General features: G+C 49.0%; 1 protein-coding gene across 7 annotated transcripts in view; it reads left to right on the forward strand.

The window, feature by feature from the left end:
• Positions 1–26,663, forward strand: part of TRAF3IP1 (TRAF3 interacting protein 1) — a 59,446-nt gene that overhangs the window by 4,933 nt on the left and 27,850 nt on the right. For 2 of the 7 annotated variants that reach the window (XR_004320194.1, XM_032480664.1), the window contains exons 4-14: positions 1,442–1,585; positions 1,689–2,141; positions 3,629–3,700; positions 4,640–4,715; positions 12,701–12,802; positions 15,243–15,263; positions 16,202–16,286; positions 16,730–16,813; positions 17,559–17,682; positions 17,900–17,936; positions 20,559–20,635. Coding sequence is in view for 6 of the 7 variants with exons in the window: in XM_032480664.1 (XP_032336555.1) it covers positions 1,442–1,585; positions 1,689–2,141; positions 3,629–3,700; positions 4,640–4,715; positions 12,701–12,802; positions 15,243–15,263; positions 16,202–16,286; positions 16,730–16,813; positions 17,559–17,682; positions 17,900–17,936; positions 20,559–20,635 (1,275 nt within the window). In the remaining variant the exon portion in view is untranslated. Of the gene's footprint in view, positions 1–1,441; positions 1,586–1,688; positions 2,142–3,628; positions 3,701–4,639; positions 4,716–8,589; positions 8,686–12,700; positions 12,803–15,242; positions 15,264–16,180; positions 16,287–16,729; positions 16,814–17,558; positions 17,683–17,899; positions 17,937–20,558; positions 20,636–26,663 lie in introns of all 7 variants that reach the window. The other 5 variants (XM_032480670.1, XM_032480665.1, XM_032480666.1 and 2 more) reach the window with 5 other exon arrangements.

Raw genomic sequence — 26,663 nt, forward strand, 5'->3', positions numbered from 1 at the left:
ACAGCCCTATGGCCCTGACCAGTGGTGGGCTGGGGGCTCACCTTCGATGTTACCAAAATGGCAAACGTGGGTTTCAACTCGCATGGCAGCCGTGGGAGGTGGGGAGTGGAGTCGGACTGGCTCCCAGGAGGCCTCGAGAGCACCTCGCCTTGGGCTGGGTCCAAGCTTTGGTTACGCTGAAGCTGATTTTGCCACTGTGCTGGCCTCTGTCCCCAGCCCCCACCCCCGGGTCCTTCCCGTTGCTCATCTTTCTAAAAAGCTAATCTGACTTGTCTTCCTGCAGATTCCTTTGCCCCCAGGCCTGTAGCGGCTCACGAGGCCCCTGGAGGCCGGCTGCTGCCTCCTGTGCTCTCTCCTCTGGCCCCTCCTCTGGCCCCTCCTCCGGCCCCTCCTCCGGCCCCTCCTCTGGTCCTCTCCTCTGTCCTCTCCTCTGGTCCTCTCCTCTGTCCTCTCCTCTGGTCCTCTCCTCTGGTCCTCTCCTCTGTCCCCTCCTCTGGTCCTCTCCTCTGGTCCTCTCCTCTGTCCCCTCCTCTGGTCCTCTCCTCCGGCCCCTCCTCTTTCCCCTCCTCCGGCCCCTCCTCCGGCCCCTCCTCTGGTCCTCTCCTCTGTCCTCTCCTCTGTCCCCTCCTCTGGTCCTCTCCTCTGGTCCTCTCCTCCGGCCCCTCCTCTTTCCCCTCCTCCGGCCCCTCCTCCGGCCCCTCCTCTGTCCCCTCCTCTGGTCCTTTTCCCTCATCTCCCACGTGCACCCGCACCGCGAGCGCTCCCTCCCAGTCCTGCTTCCAAACTCATGGGTCGAGCTGCCACCTCTGCAGCCCTGTGGGACTGGCTGCTCTTCCTGGAGCCCCTTCATGACAGCACACTGGCTTTTGATGGTTGTATTTGGGCGTCTTGCCCGGTGTGCGGCGTGTCCTTGGCCCGCAGTCTGGTGCCTGGCGTGTAGCGGTCACTCGGCGCGTGCTCACAGGATGAGTGACTGAGTGGACAAGGGAGATTCCTGACCAGAGGTGTTCGGAGGCCCGGATGGCAGTCAGGGAGGCTGCAGAAGGGACTTCTGCTTGTGATGGGACCTGAGTGAGATCATTCCATGAGGCTTTTTCAGTGCTGGGCCTCTGTGACCCTGTGCAAAATGTCAGGCATTTGTAGGGTTGTGTGGGTCAGCTTTGGTGTCCTTTAACAACACATAGCCACACTTGACAACTTGAGGGAGATCGAAGCAGGCTGCGTGAAACTTGGGTGGACTCTGCTGCTAATGACTGGAGTGCAGAGGGGGCAGTTACAGGAGATGCTGTGACAACATTTCCTTTTAACGTTTTATCCTTTGAATTTCATCGATAGACAATGAACCCATTTAATGAGCTGTCTTTGATTATTGACACTCGTATTTGTTAACTGTACCAATTTCATCATCATCTTGCATTTTATTTTCTCACGTTGGGACAAGCTCTCCAGTGACGATGCGGTGAAGAGAGTGTTAGCCAGAGAGAAGGGGGACACGAAACGAAGGCCCTCCCTCACATCGAAACCTCAAGAATTGGATAATAAGAACGCAAGGGAAGAAGAGCCCAGAGTCCGTAAAGACAAAGAGGTGAATGCAAGTTACACGCGTCCGAAAATGAAATAACGAGGCTTTTTGCGGTTCAGGTAGATGTTTATTAGTGATATTATTATTTGGCTTTCTTTCCCCCCAGGATAGAAGAAATTCTGAAGTCAACGAGAGAAGTACCAGCAGAGAGGGAAAACAGAAGGAGGAAGTGGGAGGAGAGAGCAAGCCGAGAGAGAGGGACCGGGACAAGGAGAAGGCCAGGGAGAGTGACCGGGAGCGACAGAGGGAACCCGAGAGAGACAAGATTCGCGAAGGGGAGAGAGAGAGAGCCAAGACCCGGGCCAGGCCGGAGAGGGACAGGGACCGGGACAGAGGCAACAGAGACCGGGACAAGGACGCGGACCGGGAGAGGGAGCGGAAGAATGAGGCAGGAAGGGAGAAAGAGCGGTGGAAAGACCGGGAGAGAGAGCGTGAGCGAGACAAGGGCAGGGACCGGGACAGGGACCGGGACCGGGACCAGCGGAGGGTGAGAAATGGGGAGCACGCCCGGGACCCCGACAGGGAGAAGAGCCACGAGCGTGAGAAACCAGAGAAAAAGGTGAGTCCTGTTTGAAAACCTGGCCTGTAACGAGGAAGAGCTTGTGTTGTGCCGGAAAATGACTTTGGTCCTCGTTGTGTGATCAGGGAACTGAATTTCTTTGTCACCAATTTAAAGCTATGACAGTCTTGGATTCCTGGCAGAAACCCAGAGAGAGATAGCAGCTTCTGCCGGGTCCCGTGAGCGCTCCCGCATTTCCTGCCTGTGCCGCGCACGTGTCTCGGGTGTGTTTCTGAGGACGGGGAGCGGTGTTAACAGGCAGCCCCGGTGGGGGTGGCTCTCAGGGCCTGGGCCTGGCTGTGTTTATTAAGGATTGGGGCTGCTTTTGAAGTCTCTGAGGCCTTAGCAGAAAAGTACAATAAGACCTCAGTTAACTGAATTTTGTTTAATTAAATTTTCAAGTAAGTTTAGGATTGTCCAAGAAATCCTTTTGGTTTCCGACAGCGTTTTCTAAATGTGCAGGTTATTTTGGACTCGCATAGATAGGATAAGTCTCTTGTCAGGGCTGGCACTACAGACACCCGGTCTCGTGGGACATCATGTAACTGTAAAGTGTCCTGGGAAGGTCACAGAAATCTGCTGGTCTCTAGCTGCTGGAAAGGAGGACGCCGAGGTCTGGAAAGGTTCACGGTCTGCCCCCGTGAGGCGGCCAGACGGTGAGGGGCCAGGCCTGGGCCCTTCCCTGCTGCCCAGGCAGCCCGCTCGTTCTGTGGCCTTGCGTGGCAGGTGTGCGGCCCCAGGAGGTGAGTGGGCCCGCTCCAGGGCGTTCCTGGGGGATGCCGGGGTTCCGAGTAGTGATGCTGACCCAGCCCGGTACCTTCATGGTTAAGTCATGAGGACACTGAGTCGCTGGACTGTGGAGCAGGTGCCTCTGCTTTTCAGTCCTCACGGAGGAGGAGCTCAGTGCTTGTAGCTCTTCTGCTCCTTGCATCGAGAGGTGTCTGAGTTAAGGTGTGAGGCTTTCTAACGGGCTGACTTAACGTGTTCACACTTTCCGCTTGGCTTGTTTTGAGAGCGCTTTCCTGATGCAGCGTCTGAAGCCTTTGCTCATGAGGAACCACTCCATCCAGAAGTTGCCCCACGCTCAGAAGCTGGGGGCAGGGCGTTTTCTCTGGGTGTCGGAGGGTTCTTTTCCCGCCTTCCCTCATTTCCAGGCTCCCTGCGTGTCACCGGAATGGGTCGGAGGAGTCTGGCCTGGCCTGGCGTAGGCGTCCCGTGTGCCTGGGAAACACTCTCCCCAGGGTTTCCTGCGAGGCCCCGCCTCTGCCGCCCTTGACCCCCTAGTCTGCCCTGAGGGGATGCGGCCTTGGAAGGGCCTTTGGGGTCCAGGCAGCGTAGCAACCACAGGGGTTGGGGCTGGAGTGGGATGTGCTCCTGCAGGGGGTGTTGTCCTCTTGTTGGTCACTGTCAGAGAACGTGGCTTGATGTGTTTTCAGACTTGAGTAATTCTAGAGTTTGAAAAAAAATTTTTTTTTTCTTCCTTATAGTCATCAAGTGCAGGAGAGATGTCTAAAAAGTTGTCAGATGGATCTTTTAAAGACTCCAAAGTTGAACCAGAGGTAAACTTTATAATTTTAAGAGAAGTAGCTGGGATAGTAACTGGTGTCCACGGAGACAGGGAGGAGCGCGTGCGTGGGTCCGTCTCTGTTGTGCCGTGAAAGTGATGATTTAAATGGGTTACTGCCTATGAAATAGACGGGTGTGTTTATCCTCTGTTTCTGTGGTGGTTCCCTGGTCTCCTTGTGCCTTTATCTGACAAGTCTGCGTGGTGTAGAGATGGAGGGTGCAGGTGGCACTTAGGATGAGTCTGGGAGGGGATTAAGTCACCAGGCAGGCCGGGAAGGGAGGGCCAGCTGGAGCGACCCCTGCAAGCTCTGCCTGGCCTGGGTGGGACCCTCAGGGTGTCTTCTGTGGCTGGGCCCTGCTGGGGAGGTTAGACTCACCCCAGCTTCATCCGGCTTGCATTTCAGAAAGCGAAGACGGGCAAGGAGTGGAGCGGAGGCTGGCGGCTGTTTGGGGACCCTCGTGGCTGCTGCGAGGTGTCGGGGTGGCAGCTGCGCCCTGGTGGGGGGCGGGGCCTGCTGTTTTCTCTGATTTTTGCGCTGTTTAAGCACATTGTGTGCGTTTTCACTCTCGGAGCTGTTTGCAAACGCACGTAAGTAATTAAGGCCCTTGCAGTGGACCTTGTTGAGTCCTTACAAACGTGTCCGAGAGAACAGCGATTCTCAAGGTATGGCCGGTGGGTTGCTGGCCTTTGCTGGGCTGTACAGAAAAGCGGAAATCTAAATTTAGAAAGAAAGAGGCTTTAGATTTCTTCTAATTCGCTCTCAGGTCTTGAGTGCTTAGCTGCACCAGGTTGGTAACAGTCACCCCGTTTGAAGGTGGATGTGAATGTGTTTCCTGCTTATTCTTCCTATAGCAGAGCTTGGATAATAAATCTGCTCATGGTATTGCTTGTGGTGCATCAATTGATTTTTTTTCATTCTCTTTTCTTTAAGACTGAGGTTTCCACTAGAGCATCCAGGTCAGTGACAACAAAGACATCAAAACGGCGATCCAAAAATTCAGTGGAAGGTACTGGAAAATCTATCATATAAGTAGCTGAAAGTGTAGATATTAGATTCTTTGCCTTAATCACAATATCTGGTAGGAAAAAGCTTCTGTGGCTCCGAAACAGATTTGCCGTGGGAAGGAGTGAACGAAGGCTGTGTGAAAATGACGATGTGTGGCTCACACACATGTGCACACGCCTGCACACGTGTGTGTGCTCACAACACCAGGGCCAGAGTAGCCCCTCTTTTAGATCTGTGTTACAACCTAAAAGATGTGACTGAATTCTGACTTTCCAGCAGCATTTATCAGCTGTCCGTGTTTCACTGACTTTCTTCTGACTGGGTAGCTAAATTCAACGCTGCTGCAGGGTGGGCCCATCAGGAGCGTCAGGCTCTTAGACGGATGGTGTTTATTTAAGATGCAGCACAAGTTATCACTGGGAATCTGAATTCAAACGGGCCTGGCCTGGGGCTCGCCCAGGGCTGGCCCCTCATGCTTACAGATCAGTAAGTGGGGAAAGGGTGTCGGCCCACCGCGGGGCAGGACAGCTGGAGGCTCTCCGTGGGAGCAGGGAGTTGCTGTGAATGGGCAGTAGGGGGTTCTGAAAAATTTTCCTTCTCCTAAATTGTACCTGTTAAAGAAGTAGTTGGAATTCTTCATTTGAAAGTTTAACCTAGATGGTTAAGTTCCACGCTTTGACAACAATAAATGCTGTAATGAACATTTTTTGTGCCAGAAACTCTCTCTTTTGGGCGATCTCTTGGAATAGGTCCCCAGAAGTGTAGTTACTGGCACAAAGGGCACAGCCGTGTTCAGGGGTTAGCTGCAGAGCACCACCACCTGTCCCCTGTCCCCCACACCCTCTCCCGGGATTTGTTTTAAAGGCTTGCTGATTTTGACAGATGGAAAACACTAGGAGTCTGAGTCCTTAAACTGCACTAGGTCCCTCTACATTAAGGGCATCTGCCAACTTTAAAATAAGTGTTTGTTTCTTATATTTTTTCCGTTTTTTTCTTACTGTATTTGGTTTCTGGCTTGCCTAGGTGTTTAATTTTTATGGACTGTAAGGTGCCAGTCTTTTACATATATATATATTTTTGGCAGTTTGTCCAGAGATTTGAGAGATGAAGATTTGTGTTTTCTCAAGCGTTTTTATATTTAATCTTTTTGGTTATCTCTCATTTTAATTCATGGTGTAAAACGAGGCTCTGAGTTTATTCATGGTTTCAGGATAGCCCACCATCCCCCCCAAGTCAGCTGCTGGTGGCTCCCTTCCCTCCTGCCCTGTGACCCCCCCCCGTGCCTTTTGGAGTCTGGAGTCTGGTTTGTTTGTTTTTGTCTTTATTTCACTGTTCCTGTTTTACTGCTTGTTCTCTGTCATTTTTCTTTTCAAAAAAACTTCTAAGCCATTTTTTTTGCTTACTCTTCCATATATATTTTACAGTCACTTCATGAGCCCACGAATCCCACCTCCCACAGAGCAAACAGACTTACTGGGGTGCGCTTGGACTTGGGTTAAACTTAGGCGTTTGTTGTTCTGGGAAGTCGGGTTCCCCTACTTTCAGGTTACACAGGGGTCCCCTCCTCTCCCGGGAGGACGTGTGTGCTGGTGCTGGGGAGTGTCTCTCAGTCAAGGGTTGCTCAGGTGTTTGTTTTGTTTTTTGGAAATGGTGTCTTTCTTCCACTCATTTATTTTTAGTGATTATTGTTGGAATGTAGAAGCTGTATTGATTTTTGTAGCTGTACCTTAAATCTAGCATTATTTTGAATCTTAAACCATAATAGTTCTGCTGATTTTTTTTTTCTAAGCCAACAGTTGTATCATCTGCTTTTGTTTTCTAATAACTCGGGATGTTCGCGTCTGAGTTACTGGTGAGCCTGTGCTGTAGCATTCCTTTTGTACAGTCTTGAAGAGCTCTGATTATTGCAGATTGCTAGATTTGTGACATTAAGATTTACTGAGCTGTCAACAAACTGGTGAACTCTTTTCTCCCCTGCTGCTCATTGAGCACTGACCTCACCCCGGGTCCCCCACCCTGTCACGCTGCCCTGCTTCAGTGGGTGGCATCTGGGGACATGTCCAGTGCCCGGGAGGTGTGAGAGATGCAGGCCTTTGTGTTCCCACCACAGAGATAAGCCTGTGTTCACCAGAGAGGGGGGTGCCACGTTTGTTAGACGTGCTTAGACTCTTAAAGCCCTTCTAGAATCTCTGTGGGATCCACAAAACATTCTACACGAGAATATGGTAATTTGTGCTCATTCTTAACTAGTGTGCTGTAGCAGAACTAAAGCACTTCGAGTCAGTGAGTGATTTTAATTTCACGTGTTTGATGCTATGCAGCGTTACAGATTAAGTTTAATGCGTATTTTCATTGTGCAATTTCATGTCAGGAAGAAGGGACTCTAGAACCAGTGAAAATAGTCTCTCCCCTGAAAAAGAGCTTGACTCTTCCTCCAGTAAAGCTAAGAAGGAACGCGCGGCAAAGCAGCTCGGTAAGACTGAGCAGCCCCGCTGGGGGCCGCGAGTGAGTGTTACACGAGGGTTGGGCCCTTGAGCTGCCAGGTCCTTTGCTTCCGTTTGATCCCTGCATGGATGGAGCTGTGGGGCGGGGCGGCCAAGACGCGGCCCTCCCGGATGCGGGGCCCAGGCTCTCGGGCTCTAGGGGAGCAGGGGCCCTGTGGTCCCAGCTGCAGGGCTGCTGTCCCCAGCCGTGTGCAGACTTAAGTCCGACATGGCCCATCTGAACTTTCTTCCCTTTGTCCTGCACATGTTTGTGGAGCCCCCGCCCCACGGAGAGGTGGTCTAGAGGGAGCACCTGGCCGACACGTTAGTTAGCGATGAGGCTTTTGAAAGAAAATGAAGCCAAGAGAAGTGGTGGGTGGGTTGCAGGCAGGGAGGGGATGTCTGGACAGAGTTGACTGGGATCAAGGAGCACGTGACCTGCGGGTGTGCAGGAGCAGCCAGAGGCCCTGTGCTGGGGACAGGCTTGCCTGTTCAAGTGACGGGAAGCCCGGTGGTGAGGCTGGAGCAGGGAGGGGGGAGGGAGAGGAGAGGGGGTTACAGGAGGGGGCAGCTGGACTTGCGGTGCCCCGTCTGCCGGGCATCTTTTGCAGTAAGTGAAGTCCCTGGAGTAAGTGAAGTTAAAACTGGAGGGGCAGGGATGGAGGCCAGAGAGCGGTTAGGTGGCTGGTGTGGCATCAGTTGAGAGGCCCTGACGGCTGGGACCCAGGTGTCACTGGTGAGACGATTGGGGGTAGGATGTTTTTTTGGAAGGGATGACAGGTGTGCTGATGGATTGGCTGGCACCAGTTAGAGAGGGGAGGAATCAAAAGTAGGATTAGTTTTGGGGCAGGATCTGATGCTTCTGTGGTGTCATTTATTGAAGTGCGGATGGCTTCAGGAGGTTGTTGATTGGGTGGCAGTGCCAGGAATTCTGTTGTAGATGCACTAATTTCAAGATGCCTGTGAAACAATCAAGTAGAGGTGTTGGGACAACAGGCTGGTTTGTGGGCCTGGAGTTCAGGGAGAGAGTTGGGGAGACTGAAGTTAAAAATGAAAAAATTGGGAGTTCTCAGCATACGACTTTCATACAGTAATTAATCTGGGGGAGCATGGAGCCCAGGATTTGAGGGCCGGACAGGAGGAGGCTCTGGCAAAGGAGACAGAAGCCAACATGTGGGAGGAGAGTTTGGGGTACAGGTGTTCCAAGCGCCAACAGAAGAGGGAGGGGTCTTGTCTTTTGAGAAGGGGTCCCGTGGAGGCTGAGAATTGACTGTTGAATTGACAGAACAGTTAGTTGATGACGCTGGTATCAACCCTGGTTAATCCCAACCAAAGCAACCAAATGCAAAAACTTCGGCAATATTTAACCTGTTGTTAACTATTTTATGTCAGGAAAAAAGGAGGATAATATTGCAACTAAAATTTTAGACTCCATAGTGTCTGGATTAAGTAATGAACCAGATCAGGAAACTACAGCTTCAGAAATAGGTAAGAAAAATATATTCTTTAGTTTAAATTCCTCACCACTTTGATACGAAACATGTACGTCTCAGTGTGGTCATAGTTGTTTTTTGTTATTCTAAGCACTGTAATGTTCATCAGAATTTTTTTGTACTGAAGAGCAAAAATGACTTGATGTTCTGTTTGCTTTAATTTGCTAAGTTTTATGATAAAGACGATTAACTCAGCTTTAAGTGAACTTTTATAGGCCTTTCTATGTGTAATGTTTTTGTGTCGAAATCAAAATGCTTTATTTATCTTGCTACTGGAATTTTCCAAGTGATGTGGATAGTTAGAGAAATTATCTTTCAGTTCTCTAGCCTGCTCTGCTGTGTTCTACTAAGAAGATGCACCACGTAAGGGTTTTCAGGTGCTTGCTCGTGGTGCCGGGGGACGTTGTCCCTGAGCACACCCTTTTACACGTGCGGCTGCAGTGTTACGTATGGGCATGTCCCTGCCCTGGGACACCGTGCGGTTAGATGTGTGTTTGCAATTTCAGTGGGATAATCCGAGATTGTAGCTGTAGTCTTCTGTGATGTCTGACTAAGTCCTTCAGAACGATTGCAATTCTTGAGTGACGCTTAAGGGAAAATATAGTGTAAATCTTGACTTCAGGGAAAGATAAAGCTTTTCCAGGCTGAAGTTGCCACATGTCTATCTGGTTTTTAAAAATGGTGTAAGCGCAGCTGGAATGACAAGCACATCTCAGCGTGTGGGGGGTGATCAGGGTTATTAGCTGATTTATTAATTAATCACAGAGGCGCTGGGATTGCGCCCAGGACCTCGTGCACGCTAAGCGCGTGCTCTGCCGCTGAGCCACGCCCCCCCAGCACGGCTTCTGTGCTCAGGTCTTCCCTTCACCGGTTTCCGCTTTTCTGAGGGGTGAGTTTGCGAGCCTTCTGCTCCGCCGTTGATTGGGCCAGCGCCGTCTGAAGGGTGACCCGTGGCGCTGCTGCTGCAGGCGGGTCAGCTCGGCGCCTGCTCTAGGTCCGCGCGGGCTGGGGCGGCCGCGCGCGGGCTGCCTGGGCTGGAGCCGGGTGGCTTCTTGCCTCCGGAACCTCTCTTCTCCGAGGCCGCGCACATCGCCGTTCAGCCACATCTTGAGATCGTTCGTTCATTTCTGCGGGAGCTTTTCTCAGGCCTTGGCAGGCTCCTGTCGGGGGGCGGCGGGGCAGCCCTGGGCTGCAGGAGACGGGTGGGCGCTGGTGAAGGCTCGGGCGAGGGGCGCCCGGGGGACGCGCCGCCCCTTGCTCCCCAGACCCGCTCGCCGTGCTGTGTTGTCTGAGCCGGCGGAGATTCCTGCCTTGACGGTAAATGAGACGGTGTCGGTGAAGTGGCTGGTTTGTCACCGGTCATTTTAGTTTACGGCGGGGTGAGTGGGCGCTCATTCTGAGATGGTGCGATGAATTTAAAATGAATTGAGATAGTTCTTTGGACGTGTTAGCACTTTCTAGATCTTTGTCTACAAGTCTGAAAATGACAGAAGCTGTGATCCTCAGGGGGGCTCTGCAGAGTGAGTCGGACGCCTCGTGCCAGCTGGTGGCCTTGAGCAGAGTCCTTTAGGCTGGCTGTCCCTGGGTGCCCAAGTGACCCCGGCCCTCCTTTCCCTCTCCGCAGACCCTGCTTCCTGAGTCCTGTCACTGCACGCACCCTAGGTCCCTGTCACCGCAGATGTCCTCTTTCCTGCAGTCACTGAACTTCTGGAATTCAGGGCTTGCCGGCACCTGTTGGGGCCCCTTAACTTCTCAGATTGATTGTGATTCCCGATCCAGTGCCGTCGTGCCTGGTGGACGAGCCTTCCCGGCCGGCCCGCGACGCTGTCAGGAGGACTTGCCGTTTCAGGTGTACTGAAGAATTCAACGAGGAATTTCTTTCTTTTTCAAAACGTGAATTCTGTCTTGCCCCGCTCGCACTGTAAGGCAGGCTGTCAGAAGTCCCGTTCTTTCTGCCGCTGCCAGGTTTCCTGGAACACGACACTGTCCCTCTGTTCGGCTTGGGTTCCCTCATTTCATTTTTATTGTTTAGACATTTTTATTGTGAAAAATATGGAAGAGCAGAAAGAACAGAATGACTAACACTCGTGTACCTTTCACCGAGTTTCAGTGGTTCTAGTATCTTCTTGTATTTGCTTCATCTGTAGTGATACACTTTTATGAACAATTTCACAGTATGTTAGAAACATCTTAATACTTGACCTCTAAATAATTCTATCTAAATAGTTCATGCAGCTGAAAAAAATAAAAAAGATACTATTGTTGTACTGAACAGAATTATCTTTCCCTGAGAGCGTCTGAAACCCAGGCTGTGTTCTAATTGTCCCCAAAATGTAGTTTTTTTAAAAACCAAGATCTGGTTAAGATGAACACATTGTATGTTTATTATTATTATTATTCTTTTTGTCCTTTTAGCTTCTTTGAATGTGGACCCCCCCCCCTTTGCTCTAGCACGGTGACGCTCTTCAGAGGTGAGGTCGCTGGTCTTGTGCAGTGTTACCTCTTCTCTGCCAATTGTTTCCTTGTGGTGTCATTTAATTTATGACACCCCTCTACCCCACCCCAGCCCCGCATTTCCATTAGCTCTAAAGCCCTGATGGGATTCAGGTTGAAGAGGTGGCTTTGCCTTCACCCCTGCGTTGGTGCTCCTGGCCCTGCGGCTTGTGCCCCTCAGGGTGCACTTGGTGTCTCTGTGTCCCATGGTGTGATGCGAGGGTCCATCACCAGGCCAGGGAGACCCCTCATTTTAACCCCGGTTATTTGCATTTACACTTAGATGCGGTCAGCAACTCTGCGCGGCTGAACTTTGCACAGAACCCCAGCGGAATGGCCAGGTGCTTGTGCTGCGCCCAGGGCCTGTTTCAGGGGTAGTAACAAATGTTCAAACGACCGTCACAGGCCTCTCAAAAAAAAATAAAGAACTTTGAGGAGATAGACTTGTGCAGAGTGTCACCGGTCTCCTTGAGCCATAGAAGCGATGTGCCTGTGACTCACTGTGCTGATGGGTCCTGCGTGGCATAGGAGATGTCTGACACTTCCAAGCGCTGTGTGACAACTGACAGCTACTGGGGCACTTCCTTCTAACCTTGCACACCTGCGGCTGCTGGGCTTGTGCTTGCTTGTCGGTCTGTTTGTCTGAGAACCTGACGGTGTTTCAGACGGGAACTTGGGCTGCTGTCTGTGGGATATCCTAAGTAATTAACTGCTTCAGTCGGGCTGTTTAAGTTGGCATCATTTTTATAGATCGAAAAAAATTTCCCTAGAAGATAACGTTGTCTGTTTTATGTGGCTCCATTACATAAAATAAAGCAGTTCTTTGACAGTTAATGACAGTTTAATTCTGACGTAAACTAGTTCTTTGAGTACTTTTAAGAAATTGTAAGATTGTGTTTCAGGAAGGGGAACATTTTCCCAATTTTATTTTAGTTTTGTCTCCCGACTCATTTTAGAGAGTTGCAGGGTGGGGGGGGGTCCTTAAGTCACAGGTCAAGTTTCCACCCTGGGTCCTGCCACAGTTCAAAATCTGTTCGTCCACCATCCTTCCTCTTGTTTTTCATAGGAAAAATATTCTATTTCTCAGGCATTAGAATTTTTTCTATTTTTATAAACATTTGCAGTTCAGTCAGTAATCGACATGCAAGGCTTTGGGAGCTTTCACCATGTCTCCGACTGTGTCCTAAGCCAGAAATCTTTTTCCTTTTCCTCCTGCTTTCCTGAGGTTGTAACCTGCTTGCAGCTCATCAGCTCCCAGGCCAGGCTGTCATGGGGAGACGAGGGGAGGCTGGCAGTGTCGATGGTTCTGGGAATGCGGGGCCAGTCTGCCTTGGCTGAGTGGGCCGGGGCCTGCTCACTGGGCGCCCCTTCCCTCTCCTGATCCCAAAGCCACGCCTGGGAGGAATGTTCTGGATGCCTGGTCACCTGGGTTGGGGGGAGCAGAGATAAGCCAGTGCTTGAGTTAACACAGCCTGCAGTGTCCGTCTTAATGACCCATTTTAACTGTCTTACGTCAGGAACGAAAGAAGCTAAAACTAACTCAGCTAGTGTTTCAGACGATAATTCGACTAGTCTGTGGCGTGACAGCACTGAGCCGGAACCCGCAGTGAAGCCCAGAGGTAAGAAGGCCCCGCCGGCCTCTCCCTTCCCGGGGGGTGACCCACAGCCCCCACCGGCACCTCTTGCCCGAAGGCCTGGCGTGGCTGCAGGTCCCAGGGTCTTTGACCCATGTGGAGTCTGGCCCCTCGTTCTTCGCGCCTTCAGGACTGAACGTGGCAGATGGCGCTCTTCTTACACAAACCAGAGTAGAACGTTCTTGTCACTGCCTGGTGGCAGCAGGCGCCCGTGTCCCCGGTGTGCTCCCTGAGACCAGGCAGCAGAGCCCCAGAAGTCGGAGCTGACCCAAAACCAGTTGCAGGCCCTACTGGGGTCCTGGAGGCCGAACTGAACACCCCCTAGATTTCATGTTCAAAGAGGACTTTTAAGCAGCTCAAAGTGCTGTCATGACCATGACTTTTCTGTCTGTAATGTTCTGTGAGGTCTTAAATCGTACCTCAGTGGGATTCTGCTTTCAGCATAATTTCCCCAGCATTCTAAAAAAATCGTGGTTAACATATACATCCAGCCTTTGCTTTTTAAGGCCCTGGAGCTCCTACCAGGCTTGGCGGGGTGCCAGCGCCTCCTGGCTGGCTCAGTATCTTGCACCCCAGCCCCACGGCTGGTGCCAGTGGCCACAGCTGGACCCAGCCTGGGGTGATGGGACTGGGGCAACAGGGCGTGTGGCCCGGTGAGGGCCAAGGTTTGTCCGTTTGTTCAAACAGGAAATATTTGTTGAAGGCCTACTGTGTGCGGGGCCCTAAGGCAGCGAGGGCATCAATGAGCAGAGGCCAAGCTGGAGAGCGGTACCATGTCTGGGATGGAGGATGATGCACCTGGGGGCACCTGGAGAGCCCTGGTGTAGGTGGAGGGGTGGGAGTTGGGGCCGGTGGCCATGTTTAGGAAGTTTAGCAGCAGGAAGCTGGTGACATTTTTAGGATAAGTGTCTTAATCATATATTTAGATCCTGTTAATTTGGGCGGCTTAGCAAGCGGAGAGGAGTGGCCTGGACTGCAGTGGAGTGCTGGGCAGGGGAGGAGCTTCGACAGTTGAGGCTGAGCTTGGAGAGGGGGTTGCTGGCACTGACTGATGGCAGGTGGGGAGCCTGGCTGTGGGTGCGCTCCCCTGGACGAGGGAAGAGGGTGAAGAGGGTGAAGAGCGCCTTGGCTCCAGGGTGTGGGAGGAGTCTGAGCTGGTGAAGGGTCTGAGGTGCAGAGCTAGAGGGCCGAGCATCCGTGAGGAAGGAGTCGGTCGTGCGGGGGGCCCGAGGGGCTGGGGACCGATCGGTGAAGTGTGTGGCTACTGTGGGCACTGGCCCTGGGCATCTGCCTTGGGACTCGGTTCCCCCATCTCTCAGTAAACTTTCTGAGCTCTGCCTGCACCCCTCATCTGGCCCCAGCACGGATGGTGTGGGCTTTGAAGGGAGATCGGGGGTTTGGAGCCCAGGGCCCCTGGCCGCACAGTGACTCGCATGCGCTGTAGGGGAGGGTCTCTCTTCCTCCTGGGCAACTGCCCCGCATCTTCTCGCCGTCCCTCCAGGGATGCTGCCCGGAGCCACGTCCTCCAGGCCTGTTCTCTGCTGTGTCCCTCTGGGGATGCCTATGTTCCCTACAGACAGGGTCCTGGAGGGCCTGTTGGCTCCTAAGCATGGCCCACTTTAGTGCAGTGTTTGTGGCTGACTGTAGCATCCCATAGGCCACAGGAAACTCTCAGGGTCCTCCTGCCTACAGGCAGACTCGGGTGTTGGAGGGGCGCTCTTTACCGAGCCCACAGGTGCGTCCTCAGGGCCACTGGGCCCATCCCTATAGGCGTGTCTGGAGGTGGCCAGGGCGACCCCCAACAGTCCTGGGCTCTGACCTGAATCCATGGAGTCTTGGCCAGTCTGCAGGTGTAACACTCAGACTGTCCACCCCACCCCATCAGTGCACCCGCCTGTCTATGTGGCCATGTTGGTCACTTTGGTGCCACAGAGCAGCCCGGGAGAGAAGGGCCCGGGGAGGAATGCCAGGGCAGCCCAGTGCGGCTTGAGAAGCTTTCTTCCTGTTTAGGAGCCGATGGAAAAATACTGCCGAGTCACGTGAGCTGGGCTGTCGTTGGTTTTGCAGTCTTAGCAACGCTGGAGGCCTGTGCGTGGTTCCCTCGCTCGACCCTCGCGCTCAGGTCCCTGCTGCTGCCTGTCTGCGCCCTTCCTCCTCCTCTGTGCTGTGCGCTCTTCTCATCCCGTTTCCTGTCCTCATGTAACAGCCTTCCACGATTCAGTGTTGTCTGTTCTTTGTCTTTTTCTCTTTGAAGCGATGATGGTAGGAAATGAGAAAAAAGCCTGTGAGGGAGTGAGCGTTTTCCCTTACAGGCATCCACAATGATTGAATGTGTGTTTTCCTCTGATCCTCTTGTGCTCATTTAATATGCTGAGCTTTACTAACCCAGAGGTTGATTTTCTGATGTACCTTTTTTTTTTTTAAGGTGACTCCCCTAGTGATGCAGGTAAGGGTGACTTCAAGTAAGTGTGTTTGGTATAAACTGTGTGGGTATAGGTAGTAACAGGCACGCTCAGAATTATGTTTTACAAATTGTATCAGTGAAGGTAACTTAAGGAAACATAAGTACGCCAATTTAAAATTTGTCATACTTTGTTTCAAAAGAATACATTTCTGGTTTTTCTCCAGAGTATAAAATATTTCCGATAATCAAATTCTGATTTATTTTCACTGTTTTTTTAAGGTATAAAGCCCTTTTACTTAGTAAATTTAATTTTCTTAATAGTTTGGGCTTACTATTTAGTGATTAAATCTTTTTATCAAAATGGAGAAAACTTTAGTCAGGTTATAAAAAGAATATGGTACAGAGCCAAAGCAAAAAACTTTAAAAATGCAGAAAAATATGAAGAAGAAAGTGCAAAGCACTGGTAATCCCACTGCTCGTGACTTGAGTGAATGTCCTCCTGGAGCCCATCGGTGTGCACGTAATTACTAGATGTAATACTTGTAGGCTATACATATATTAGAAGGATGGCATTGTTTAGACAAGGGTCTCACAGGCGACGACGCTGCAGTTTGCTGAAGCTTCGTCATGTGTCGCTGTTGTGACCATGGCAGGCGAGCATCTTGACACGTGTTTACACGTGGTAGTTTCTTTCCTTAGGCTGTATTTCCTTCAAGTTAGTTTGCCGACTTGCTAGACCTGCCTTTTCAATTCTGTTTCTTAAGAAGTTGAGCCAGTTTGTATTTCTAGGATGTGAGTGTGCCCTTTCCCCCAAATCTCCCCCAAATTTAGATATTAAGTGTCTGTTCTATTTTCATCAGAATAATAGAGGAAAACAGGCTCATGTGTGTCTGCAGTGATTTGACTGTTGTCTTCTCAGATGTTTACTAGCTGTCTGTTTCTTTCTTTGCAAATTGCTGATTGGCCCGTCCTTGGTGCAGAAGGAGAAGCTGGACCTCCTGGCCAGGAGAATTGTGAGGGGTTGGAGAGCTCGGAGCCAGCCGGCGAGCTCCCGTCTGCGGCCAGGTCCGTGTGCTCTCATCCTGCGCCCTGCCCCGCTCTGTGCCCGCCTCAGCTTACGTGATGCTAGAGCGTAATCGTGAGGAGACATTTGTGCAAAGAGAGCAAAAATGCTTTATTTAATTTTCTTGTACCTGAGGTATAACTAACCACACGAAGAATGTTTTAGGGATTATGGGAAATTTATAATGAAGGCTAAATTTTTTCGTGGTTTGAGTCCTGATGGTTACATTATTACACTTTTGCACCGTAACGTTAATGAGAATGTAAGATTAAAAGATGTGTCAGGCTGCTGGAACGTTCTTAATATTCTGTAGACTACATCCTAACTGGCATATTGATGGTGGCCTGGAAATTAGTGTTAACATTAACCTGGGTTTTCTTCTGTCCACTTTGAAATGTGCAAGTGTTTTATATCCCTTTTTTGGTTTTTGAATATATGGGTTTAGACGAATACCTCGGCCTGGGAGCGCAAGGCCAGCACCTCCCCGGGTGAGACGGCAGGAGAGCTCAGAGGCGCTGACGACAGACAGGTGAGGCCCTCGCATCGCTGTGCCCCGAGGGGCGGGGCTTCCCCTGTGCAGGTGCAGTAGGAGTTAGTACCTTGGCAGAGGGCAGCTGGCAGTGGTAGGGGGATGCTCTGCGGTGGGTGACAGTAGGCAGGGCAGTTCCCTCAGGTGGCCACTGGAGGCATGAGAGAGTTTTGGATGGAGACGGTCACCTGGGGCACCAGGACAGGGGAAGAGGAGGTGAGGGTGAGGGGGCTGGGCAGGAATGTCGGTCGATGACAGTGACTAGCAGCCAGGTGAGGGGCCTTGAGGGGGCTGCTGTGTTCCTCAGAGAGACCAAGGCACAGGGGTCTGGGCAGCCCTGGCCAGCAGGGCCACCAGTGCTACTCTTGCCCTGAGGTTTGCCACTTAGGAGACTGGGTCCCCCCTAGTGAGGGGCTGCAGGTGAACGACTGGTCTCCCAGGGAGCCCAGCGGGGAGGAGGATCAGCTCAGAGGGTGTTTGTCAGGTAGAGGCGTGGGGCTGGGGGTTGGGGCTGGGGTCTCGGGCAGAGGGCAGGGCTCACAAAGACCCAGGCTTGGGGGCCTTCAGCAGGCTTCATGATTCCAGACTTCACCTCAGCTCTGGCCTGTATTCTGAGTGGTCCTAGAGATGGTTTATGGTTAGACTTCTCTCATGTAGCTTCAGACGCAGTCCCAGGTGCGTGGGGTTGATGAGAACGTGTGGCCAGTGGAGCACTTCTCACTTAATCCAGTTTCTTTTTATTTAGGGCAGGGAGCGGTAAAACCGTGTCAAATGTGATTATAGATTCACAGAACTCTGACAACGAGGACGATGATCAGTTTGTGGTGGAGGCCGTCCCCCAGCTTTCTGAGATGTCAGAACCAGAAACGGTTAGTTAGCTGGGGGGTATGCTTTTACGATTACACTCAAACAGCATTGGAATGAATACTCCGACTTTCAGATTTATGTAGACAAAAATTTCCTCTAATTTTCCACTTAGTTTTCTGCCCTCTTTAATTTTGTCATTCCTCTGATGAGATCCAGGCAAGCATGATTTTGAGAATTCAACAGACCTGAATCTCCTTTTTCTCCTTTGGTCCTGCTCAGGTACAAGCAGTGGAATTAGAAGAAGATGAGAAGCATGGTGAGTTGCGGGCCTGTGTGCACGCATGTGTCTGCTCTGTGTGTTCTAAAAGGGTCTGGTGAGATGAGCTTTGTGTGCCGGGCTTTGGCCAGGGGTCCGAGGAGCATGAGTAGGACGGCAGGGCCTGGCTCCTCCTGGGTGTGTGGGCTTATTCTAGGGGCCGAGGGTGCTTCTGGGGCCCAGGACCCTGTGGTCAGCTGTGAGCAGCTGTGTGGATGACGTTACATCTTATCTGCGCGACCAGGTTGTGGGATTGGGTGAAAGTTCTGCAATGTTGTTTTCTTCCCAAGCACAGTGTCTTCTTTTATTTTAAACATTTATAAAAGCAGAGAGAGTGGTGTCAGGAACCCCTGCCCTCCCTGTAGCTTCTGCAGCGATCGGTCGTCTTGTTTTATCTAAGTCTCCACCCCCGTGACCCCATCTCCCCAGATGGCTTTCAAGCCCTGCAGAGCATCATTTCTTCTGTAAAGACGTTCTTTTTAAAAAACATAACCATAATTCCATTGTTTGTAAAAAAAAGCAGCCATTCCTTAATATCATCAAATGCCTGTATTTTTCTATTTTTTTTTAAACTGAAGTGTAGTTGATTCACGTTTTGTAAATTTCTGGTGTACAGCAAAGTGATTCAGTTATATATTTATATATATATTCTTTTTCAGGTTCTTTTCCGTTATAGGTTATTTTGTGTGTTTTTTTCTAGTTTGAGTCAGAATCCAAATACGGTCCCTGCATTTGCAGTTGGTTGGTTTACCTCTGAATGCTCTTCTACCTGTAGGCCCCCTCCCATCCCTTACGCCCTATAATTTACTTGTTGGAGAGGCTGGTCAGTTGTCCTGTAGAGTTTCTCAGGTTGGGTCCTGCTTATCACACCCAGTGTTCCTGTAAATTGGCTCTAGGGGCTTGATCAGGTGTTTTGGGCAAGAACACTTGGCAGGTGGGGTTGGTGCCTCATCGCACCTGCTTGTCTGTGTGCGTGGACGGCAGCCTCGGTCTGTTATTTCACGGGGCTTGTGGGACGGTGACATTCCCGTTCCGCCCCCTCCCCCAGCACATTCTGGTTGGCAGTCTCCAAGGGGTGAAGCTTCCCCTCCCAGGTGTTTCCCATTCCAGGGCGCAGCTCCACGCCTCCCCTTTGTTGATCAGTTTTCACAGTAGTGCGTTAGTTTCCCCGCACCTCTGCCCTCCCAGGTGACTGATGAGGGCGGCGGCATGGCGGTGGTGGTTTTGATGTCTGTGATGTCATGGTTGTAACACACTTGATGTGTCCCATTTCAGTCCACCTCAGTTTAATCGTTAATGGTCTGCTGTCCAGTATTTGACCGCGGGAGCCGTGCTCGTGCTACCTTCTGGGGGCCTTTAGACACATCCCAGTAGCTTCCTTGTCTCTGCTCTGACAGGTGTTTCAGGCTCGTTTCGTGTGTTTCCTGCCCCAGATCTCCAGGGAGGCTGGCTGCACCTTGCTTCTGGGTTAGTCATTGTTTCTAGGGGTTTTAGTTTTTCATAAGAAAGTAGATCCTGAGTTCGTACTGGTATTTCCAATTCAGATTTACATTGTGGAGTTCTTCCTAAGTTCCTTGATTTTTACACGTTCAGCTCTGTCTCATGCCAAAAATCTTTTCCCAGCAACATCAGCCTTTGTTTCTTCATCCTACGTTGTGCACACACAGCAGTTTCAGAGCTGTACTACCCGTGATTAACAGCAATGTGATTACTGAAAACACGTCAGGGAGTTTGTGGTAGGCCTGCTTGCCTTCCTGTTCTCAGCGTATGTCCCACTGGGGATGCAGAGCCAGTGACTCTTTTACAGTTGTGAAAAAAGTCTCTTCCATTAGGTTATGCATGCCAGTGTGATATTGCTAAGTGTATAGCTTCATTTTGTTTTCAATTTTTAGGCTTTGAAATTTTGATTTAATTTTATTTTATTTATGTAAAATATTCACGTGATTCCAGGGTCAGATGTATGAAAGTCTGTTCTGAGATGCAGGGCTCCCACCCGATTCCACTCTACACTCCGTCCCTCCATAGGTATCAGTAAAAACATGTCTTAAACTTCCATTTAAAAAAATACAAGTGAATACGTGTGAACTTGTGTGCACACATGTGAGCGCGCATGTATGAGCGTGTGTGTGAGCATTTACCAGTATCTGCACTTGTCTCCGTCTTGCCTTTTTAACTTGGCAGTGTGTGCCGGTATTCCTGCCGTAGCACGGCGGGGACAGAGTCTTGCTCCCTGTCCGTGGCTGCGTCCTCTTCTGCACGTGGACTGTACCGTAGTCAGGCAGCCAGTTTCATAGTGACGCATACATGCGTAAAATAGTATTTTAAAGAAAATAGTTTTTCATATGCTGTTTACCCTCTGGGTAATCCTTTTTTTAAAAAAAATGTTGATGAATCTTGCCCCAATATAGAAAAAGTATTAATACTTAGTCTACAATAGATTGAAAAAATTACTTCAGTCTTATATGAAGTAAAGATTACTTGGAGCTATTTCAGAATAGAAAGAGGAAGAATAAGAACTGAGTGTTCCTTCCCCACCCTCACCCCCCACCCCCGCCACATTTAGAAGAGGATGGCTTCTTAGGGCAGAGAACTGCTTTAATATAAACCACTGATTTCCAACAGGAGGACTTGTCAAAAAAATTCTGGAGACTAAGAAGGACTATGAGAAGTTGCAGCAGTCACCCCAACCTGGAGAGAAGGTAACAGCACAATTTCTGTGAACACAGGCGTTTAGCAGTCGGCTTCACACTTACTTTTAAAGATGAGAAGTGTCTTTCAAATGTTGTGATAATCAGTAATGTCTGTTCACATATTTACCAGCCTCCCCCACTGCCCATCCCGCCCCTTGGTTGGGAGGATAGAGGACTCGGGGCTTTTTCTGTGTTTGTTGCTGCCTGACACCCACGTCCAGTCCTGTCCTGCGTGGGCAGTGGCCTCATTTGGGGGCTTAGGGGTCAGGGCCAAAGGCCTGTTCTGCTCTGACCCCATGCTGACCCCTTCCTCCTGGTCTGCCCCTTCTCCCTGCTTGCAGAGAGGCAGGCTGTCTGCATGGGTCTGGGGAAGTTGTAAATACCTGTGCCGTCAGACCTGGGCCCCTAGCCATCCTCCTCACAGGTGTGTGATGTGCTTTGTGGGGACCCACGGCCTGCACCAGCCACCACCCTTGGGCACGTGACCTGCTGGCCAGGTAGTGAGACTCAGATGCCGCCGCTAGGTTTTTGTTTTAGCCGCCTGGAAAAAAGACTACATCTGTATTTTTTGGTTTTTGAACAGAACTTTCTTGGTTAGTTAACTAACCAAGAATTTATCAATAACCAACAGTTCCAATAAGTTTTGTATACACACTCTCACACAAATATCTTTTTTCCCCCAGTTGAGTTAATGGTTGTTTATTTTCCATAATTCTGCTTAAAATATCCTGGTTTGTCCTGAAACGTCTTCAGGACCGAAATCCCTCCTGATGAGAGCTGTATGAGAAAGGACCGCTAGAGGGAGCCCTTTCACAGCAGTGACAGGAGAACGGTGTTGCTGAGGCTCTGCTCACAGCACCACCACCGCTCTGCTGAGAGGAGAAAATGCTTTTCTGGTCTGTTGTGTGTTGCTGTGGAATTTTAATATGTTATAGTCCTTTTCATTTGCCTGAGGAGTTGTCCCAGTGTCCCTGGAAATGTTTCTGCGACTCTGTCGGAAACCTCTAGTGTGTGCCTCCCAGCTGTTACTATAGGTAACCTTTGAAGCTTCAGTTGGTTTAAATTTTACAGCTGTTTTTTATGCAGCGCGCACTAGGCCTGTGTTTCAAAGTTTCCTCTGAAGAGTAAATTTCAGATTAGTAGATGTTTTGACTTCAGAAGATAGAAGGGAAAAAAAGGTTCTTGTTTGGTGAACATTTACTGTTTTAAAAATGTATAGTTCGTGCTTTAAAATCAGGGTGATGTGTATTACAGTTGGGCAGGAAAAATGAGCAAGTTTCTCTGCTTTTTCTTCTTTAGTATGTTGTAAACATCAGATCTCTAACTTATTGGTCTTCTAAAAACCTTTTAATTACTTTTTTTAAATAAAAGAAATTCAAATGTATAGGAAAAGCTGTCCTCGCCCCAGTCCTGTTCTCACGGGGGCGACCACTGCGATGATACCATGTGGTCCTTACTTTCCTGTGTATTGAGCTTTGCTTTACAAGCTTGTAACCTTATCCTTTCGTTGGTACACTGCACGTTGCTTTCTTCAGGAAGTATTATATTCTTGAGACCCCCTGATTGATAGCTGTAGACCTAGTGTGTTCTAAAATTTTAATTGATGAATGATTTCCCATTGTTATTGATCAGATTCCTTTCCTGATGGACATTGAGGATCCTCAGCCTTCTGCTGTTATAAACAGCACTTCTGTGGGCTCTTGTACGTGTGTCTTGGCACAGATGTCTCTCTCAAGCAGCAGCCAGCAAACGCTTTCTGTACAAGTCCAAGTGCGGCAAGCTTCGGTGCTGTGGGTCTCTATGCTTCTCAGTCCTGCTGATGTGCCTGCGAGCGGCTGCAGCGTGGACGCTGGCCAGCCTCCTCTGAGCCGGTCACCCTCCTCTGAGCTGGTCACCCCACCTCCGTGCTGGCCAGCCCTCCTCTGAGCCGGTCACCCTCCTCTGTACCAGTCACCCCTCCCTCCTCTGTGCCGGTCACCCCACCTCTATGCTGGTCACCCCTTCTCTGTCTCTCTCGCTGGTTCTGCCTCTCCTTGCTCTTTTTTTAGTATTAGAGCCTCTGTGTTGCTGGCTTTTCTGTTCTCTCAGCTGGTCCTTTCTGTTTGTTTATTTCACCAAGGCACTTTCCTTAGTGAGTATATTTCATTTTTTTATTTCTTTTTGAGTTCATTATGGTAATTAATATTTGAATCAGTTAGTATTAGGCATACTTGTGGGTGGGGGGAAAATCTGAAATAATAGTGACTTAAATGCTGTAGAAAGTGCTTTAATTAGCTCTTGAGTCTGGAGGTGGTAGCAATCCAGACCCTTCTGCCTCATCCTCCCGGTGCATGACTTCCATTCCTCAGGGCACCACATGGGCCACGAAGGCTGTCAGCTCCAGCCTTCACGACTTGTGTTCCAGTCAGCAGGAAGGAGGAAAGGGGAAGTAGGGGAAGGGTACAGCCCTTCTCTTTTAGGCTATTTAATGGGAGTGGTGCACACCACTCTGCTTACATTATATTGGCCAGATCTTTGTCGCTAAGGGGACTCTGATGTTACATCTTTATTCCAGGCATCCATTTGCTCAGCTAACAATCAGAGGTTCCATTAATACAGACTAGAACTTGCCAAGCTTTCTCACTGCCTGGTACGGTCACAAAATGGTATTTGCAAGGCACACAGGTAAGTGGTGGAGGCCTCCTGGCTGGCTAGGGGTCGAGGTTTCTGGAGCCAGCACACCTACCACATGTGGGCTGTGCATGGTGGCAGGCAGCGTTGCTCTGGGAAGGGAGAGCGGAAGCAGGGGCGACCAGCAGTAGCTTCCGCAAGGCTTCCCTAGGAAATTGTTCATTTCATTTTACATTTTACGAAGTCATGGCAAAAAGATGCTTCAAGATACTTTTGTGATTTACAAAGTATATCTCTAGTTATAGTTGTCCTTTTCTTCCAAAAATTTTGTCTTTTTCCCCTTGATAAATCTCTGAAAAAAATCTATTGAAACAGATGCTCCCAGCAAACAGGCAGCGTTTAGTTTTGTAGATCCTCACTTTTGTTTCCATCTCACAGATCTGTGTGCTTCATTTTTCTTCATTTCTTTGAGTGTTTACTTTTTCTAGCCTCTTGAGTAAAAAACACTTAGCTCATTTATTTTTAGTGTTTATCATTTTAAACAAATATATTTAAGACTATACAGCTCTCTTTAGGCATGCTTCATCCTTAAATTTAAATTTTTTAATATTAAAAATTCCTTGAGTTTTAATATAAATTACTTGGTTGTTATTTCTTCTGTAACTTGTGGGCTATTTAGGAGTCTAGCTTTTTAGCTTTCAAACGTAAGAGTTTTTTTTTTTTTAATTTATCAAATTTATTTTTTATTACGGATATTGTTACAGCAGAATATAAAAATTAAATGATAAAAATTTCTTCTAAGAGTACAATTTAACTTCATCTTTAAAAGGTCATCTATTTTTTAAAAAACTATACATACTCAGGTAAAAAAAGACTCTAAACTTATGACTTAGAATTAAACTCTAGAAATAAATGCTATGGCCATCTTAAAGTTTATATTGACAAACTGCATACATTTTCAAATTATAATGCAATATTTGTACACATCATAACTATATATACACTTCACTTACATTGCTGATATATGATAGTTACCCAAACTGTCTTGAGAAATGAGGCTTAATATAGATTCAAACTAAGTGGAAGATCAGTCTCAATTACAATATTTCTTTCACAACTAATAAGAGATAATCCAGACATTGACTGAATATAAAAAAAGCCCCATGCTTCGTGGTGTGTTCTGGGAGTTCCAATATATTTTAGATGAGAGATGTTGACCACGAAGGAGCTCACTGCTGTGCTCACTGGTGAAGCTGGAGGGACTCTGGTCCAGAGGAGGGGACTGCCCTCCATCCACTGGCCTCGGTGCAGCTCAGGCGGAGACCTGACTGAGTGAGAGAAGGCAGCCTGACCGCTTGGGAGGCCTGCGTGGAGGGGAGGGAACAACTCGGCTTTAACACTAGGGCCCACTCCTGGGAAAGGGGCCATCCGGACTTGGTGCTCGGTCCCCTGGCTGGTGTGTAAAACCCCTTGTGATGTGCTGGTTCTCGTGACCTCCTCCAGGAACATGAGCACGTTCAGCGTCTCCGCCATCTCTTCTCGTATAGACTGCAGGGGTCTCTCTCTCTTCAGTTCTTGGGTGAGAAAACTGATTTCCTTCCTCGAGCCAGGTTGGCCGTCATCAGCTCTCTGTAGGTGTCAGCGAGGCTGGGTGTGTTTCGTGGCTCCTTCTTTAGCCCGGTGTCCTTTATAGTTGTCTCCATCCTGGCACACTCCTGTTTAGCCACACGAAGCTTGTCGATGTGGTGGCATTTCTCCTCAGTCTGTGCAGCTAGTGTTTTTGCCAGTTGCTTTTCATGTCTTCCATTAAGTTGACTTCTAACAGACTGAATAAGTCTGAAAGTAAGACATCAAGCAATAAATAAGCTGAGGACAGGTGGACTCAGTACTGCCTCCCATTGGAGGCTCTGGAACATGAGCTGAAAACACAGGCCTCTGGGCAGCAGCAACACCAGGACCGCACTGAGCGTCCTAAGGATCAGCCCAAAGCCAAGCTCCACAGAGGACAGCAGCCCCTCCATGGCACTGGCCCACCCTGGGCTCTGCCCAGTTACCGTGGAGCCACCAGCCACGCCCTGGGGGACACCCCAACATTCCACCTGAAACCCAACCAGCGGCTGACATCCTGGATTGGTCAGTTATCTGGTCAGTGTCAGTGGAGAGAAGGGGGAGTTGTCAGAGAAGAGGGTTGTAACTAAAATGTCATTTCCTCCATTATTGTCTAATGGTAATTTTTTCTTTCCTCTTCATTTTATTTTGTTTTATTTTATTGAGCTATAGTCAGTTTACAGTGTCGTGTCAATTTCATACCTCTTTTTGTGTTTGTATCTGTATACAATAAAAATATAGTGAAATGTGTCAATGTAAAGTTTATGATTTCACAAATCTTTCAAATTCCTAACCCTCGACAGTATCGGAAAAGTCCATGTATGAACCATATGTTTGAATCACATCCATTAACACAGAATGTATGCCCTCTGTCACATTTCAGTTGAAATACACACACTCTCACGACAGCATCCATCAGTTTGATGGTGGCTGAACTTGATAAAAGTGAAAAAAAATCACAATTTATGCTTTGATGTCTCTTTTGCTCTAAGTCATGTTTTTAGAGCTACATGTTTTTGTTTGAATATGCCATTCGTTCTGTTTGTAGGGCTGAATAATTTGACCTGGTAAGATTATATCCATATCCAAATATTAATCCATTCTCTTAATAATGGCCATTTGGGTGAGTTCAAGGGTAGGCTATTATGAATAAATGTATGTGTAAATATAAATATATATATATATATGCATGCATCTTTTTTTTAAATATCTGTTTTCATGTACCCTGTGAGACGAATGCCTGGGAGCAGCTCTGTGGGGTAGACCTGTGCTAAATACTCGTTTTGAAAGAGGTTTCTTGAGGTATAATTTACATGCCATAAATTTACTCATTTAAATACAAAATTCTTTGATGTTTGTGTGTGTGAATGTGGAAAGTTGTGTCTCCCTCACAATCCCATTTTAGAACATTTCTATCACGGGAAAGAAAGGTTTCTCAATCCACACTTTTCTTTATCGGCCTCATTTGACACAGTCAGTCTCTCGTTCCCTCTGACATGCTTCCGTGGTGTGGACTGCAGTTCACGGCGTTCTACCATTTTTATAATTGTTTCTGTTGTTGGTTTCTGTGTTTTTGTGGACTCACTGGCCTTTCCTTCTGTGACTGCTGATGGTTTCTACTTTTCTTCCAAACCCTTTAGCATTAGTTTGACTCGGGAATTAGTTCTTCTTTTTTTTTTTTTCATAGTTTGCATTAGGGTTCACTCTTGATGTTGTAGGTTTTGACAAACACATAATGACATGTAGCTACTATAGTATCATACAGAATAATTTCAATGCCCTAAAAGTCCTTTGTGCTCAATCTATTCATTCCTCCCTC

Source organism: Camelus ferus, chromosome 5 (genome assembly GCF_009834535.1).
Source record: "Camelus ferus isolate YT-003-E chromosome 5, BCGSAC_Cfer_1.0, whole genome shotgun sequence".
In the NCBI taxonomy this organism is placed as follows: Eukaryota; Metazoa; Chordata; class Mammalia; order Artiodactyla; family Camelidae; genus Camelus; species Camelus ferus.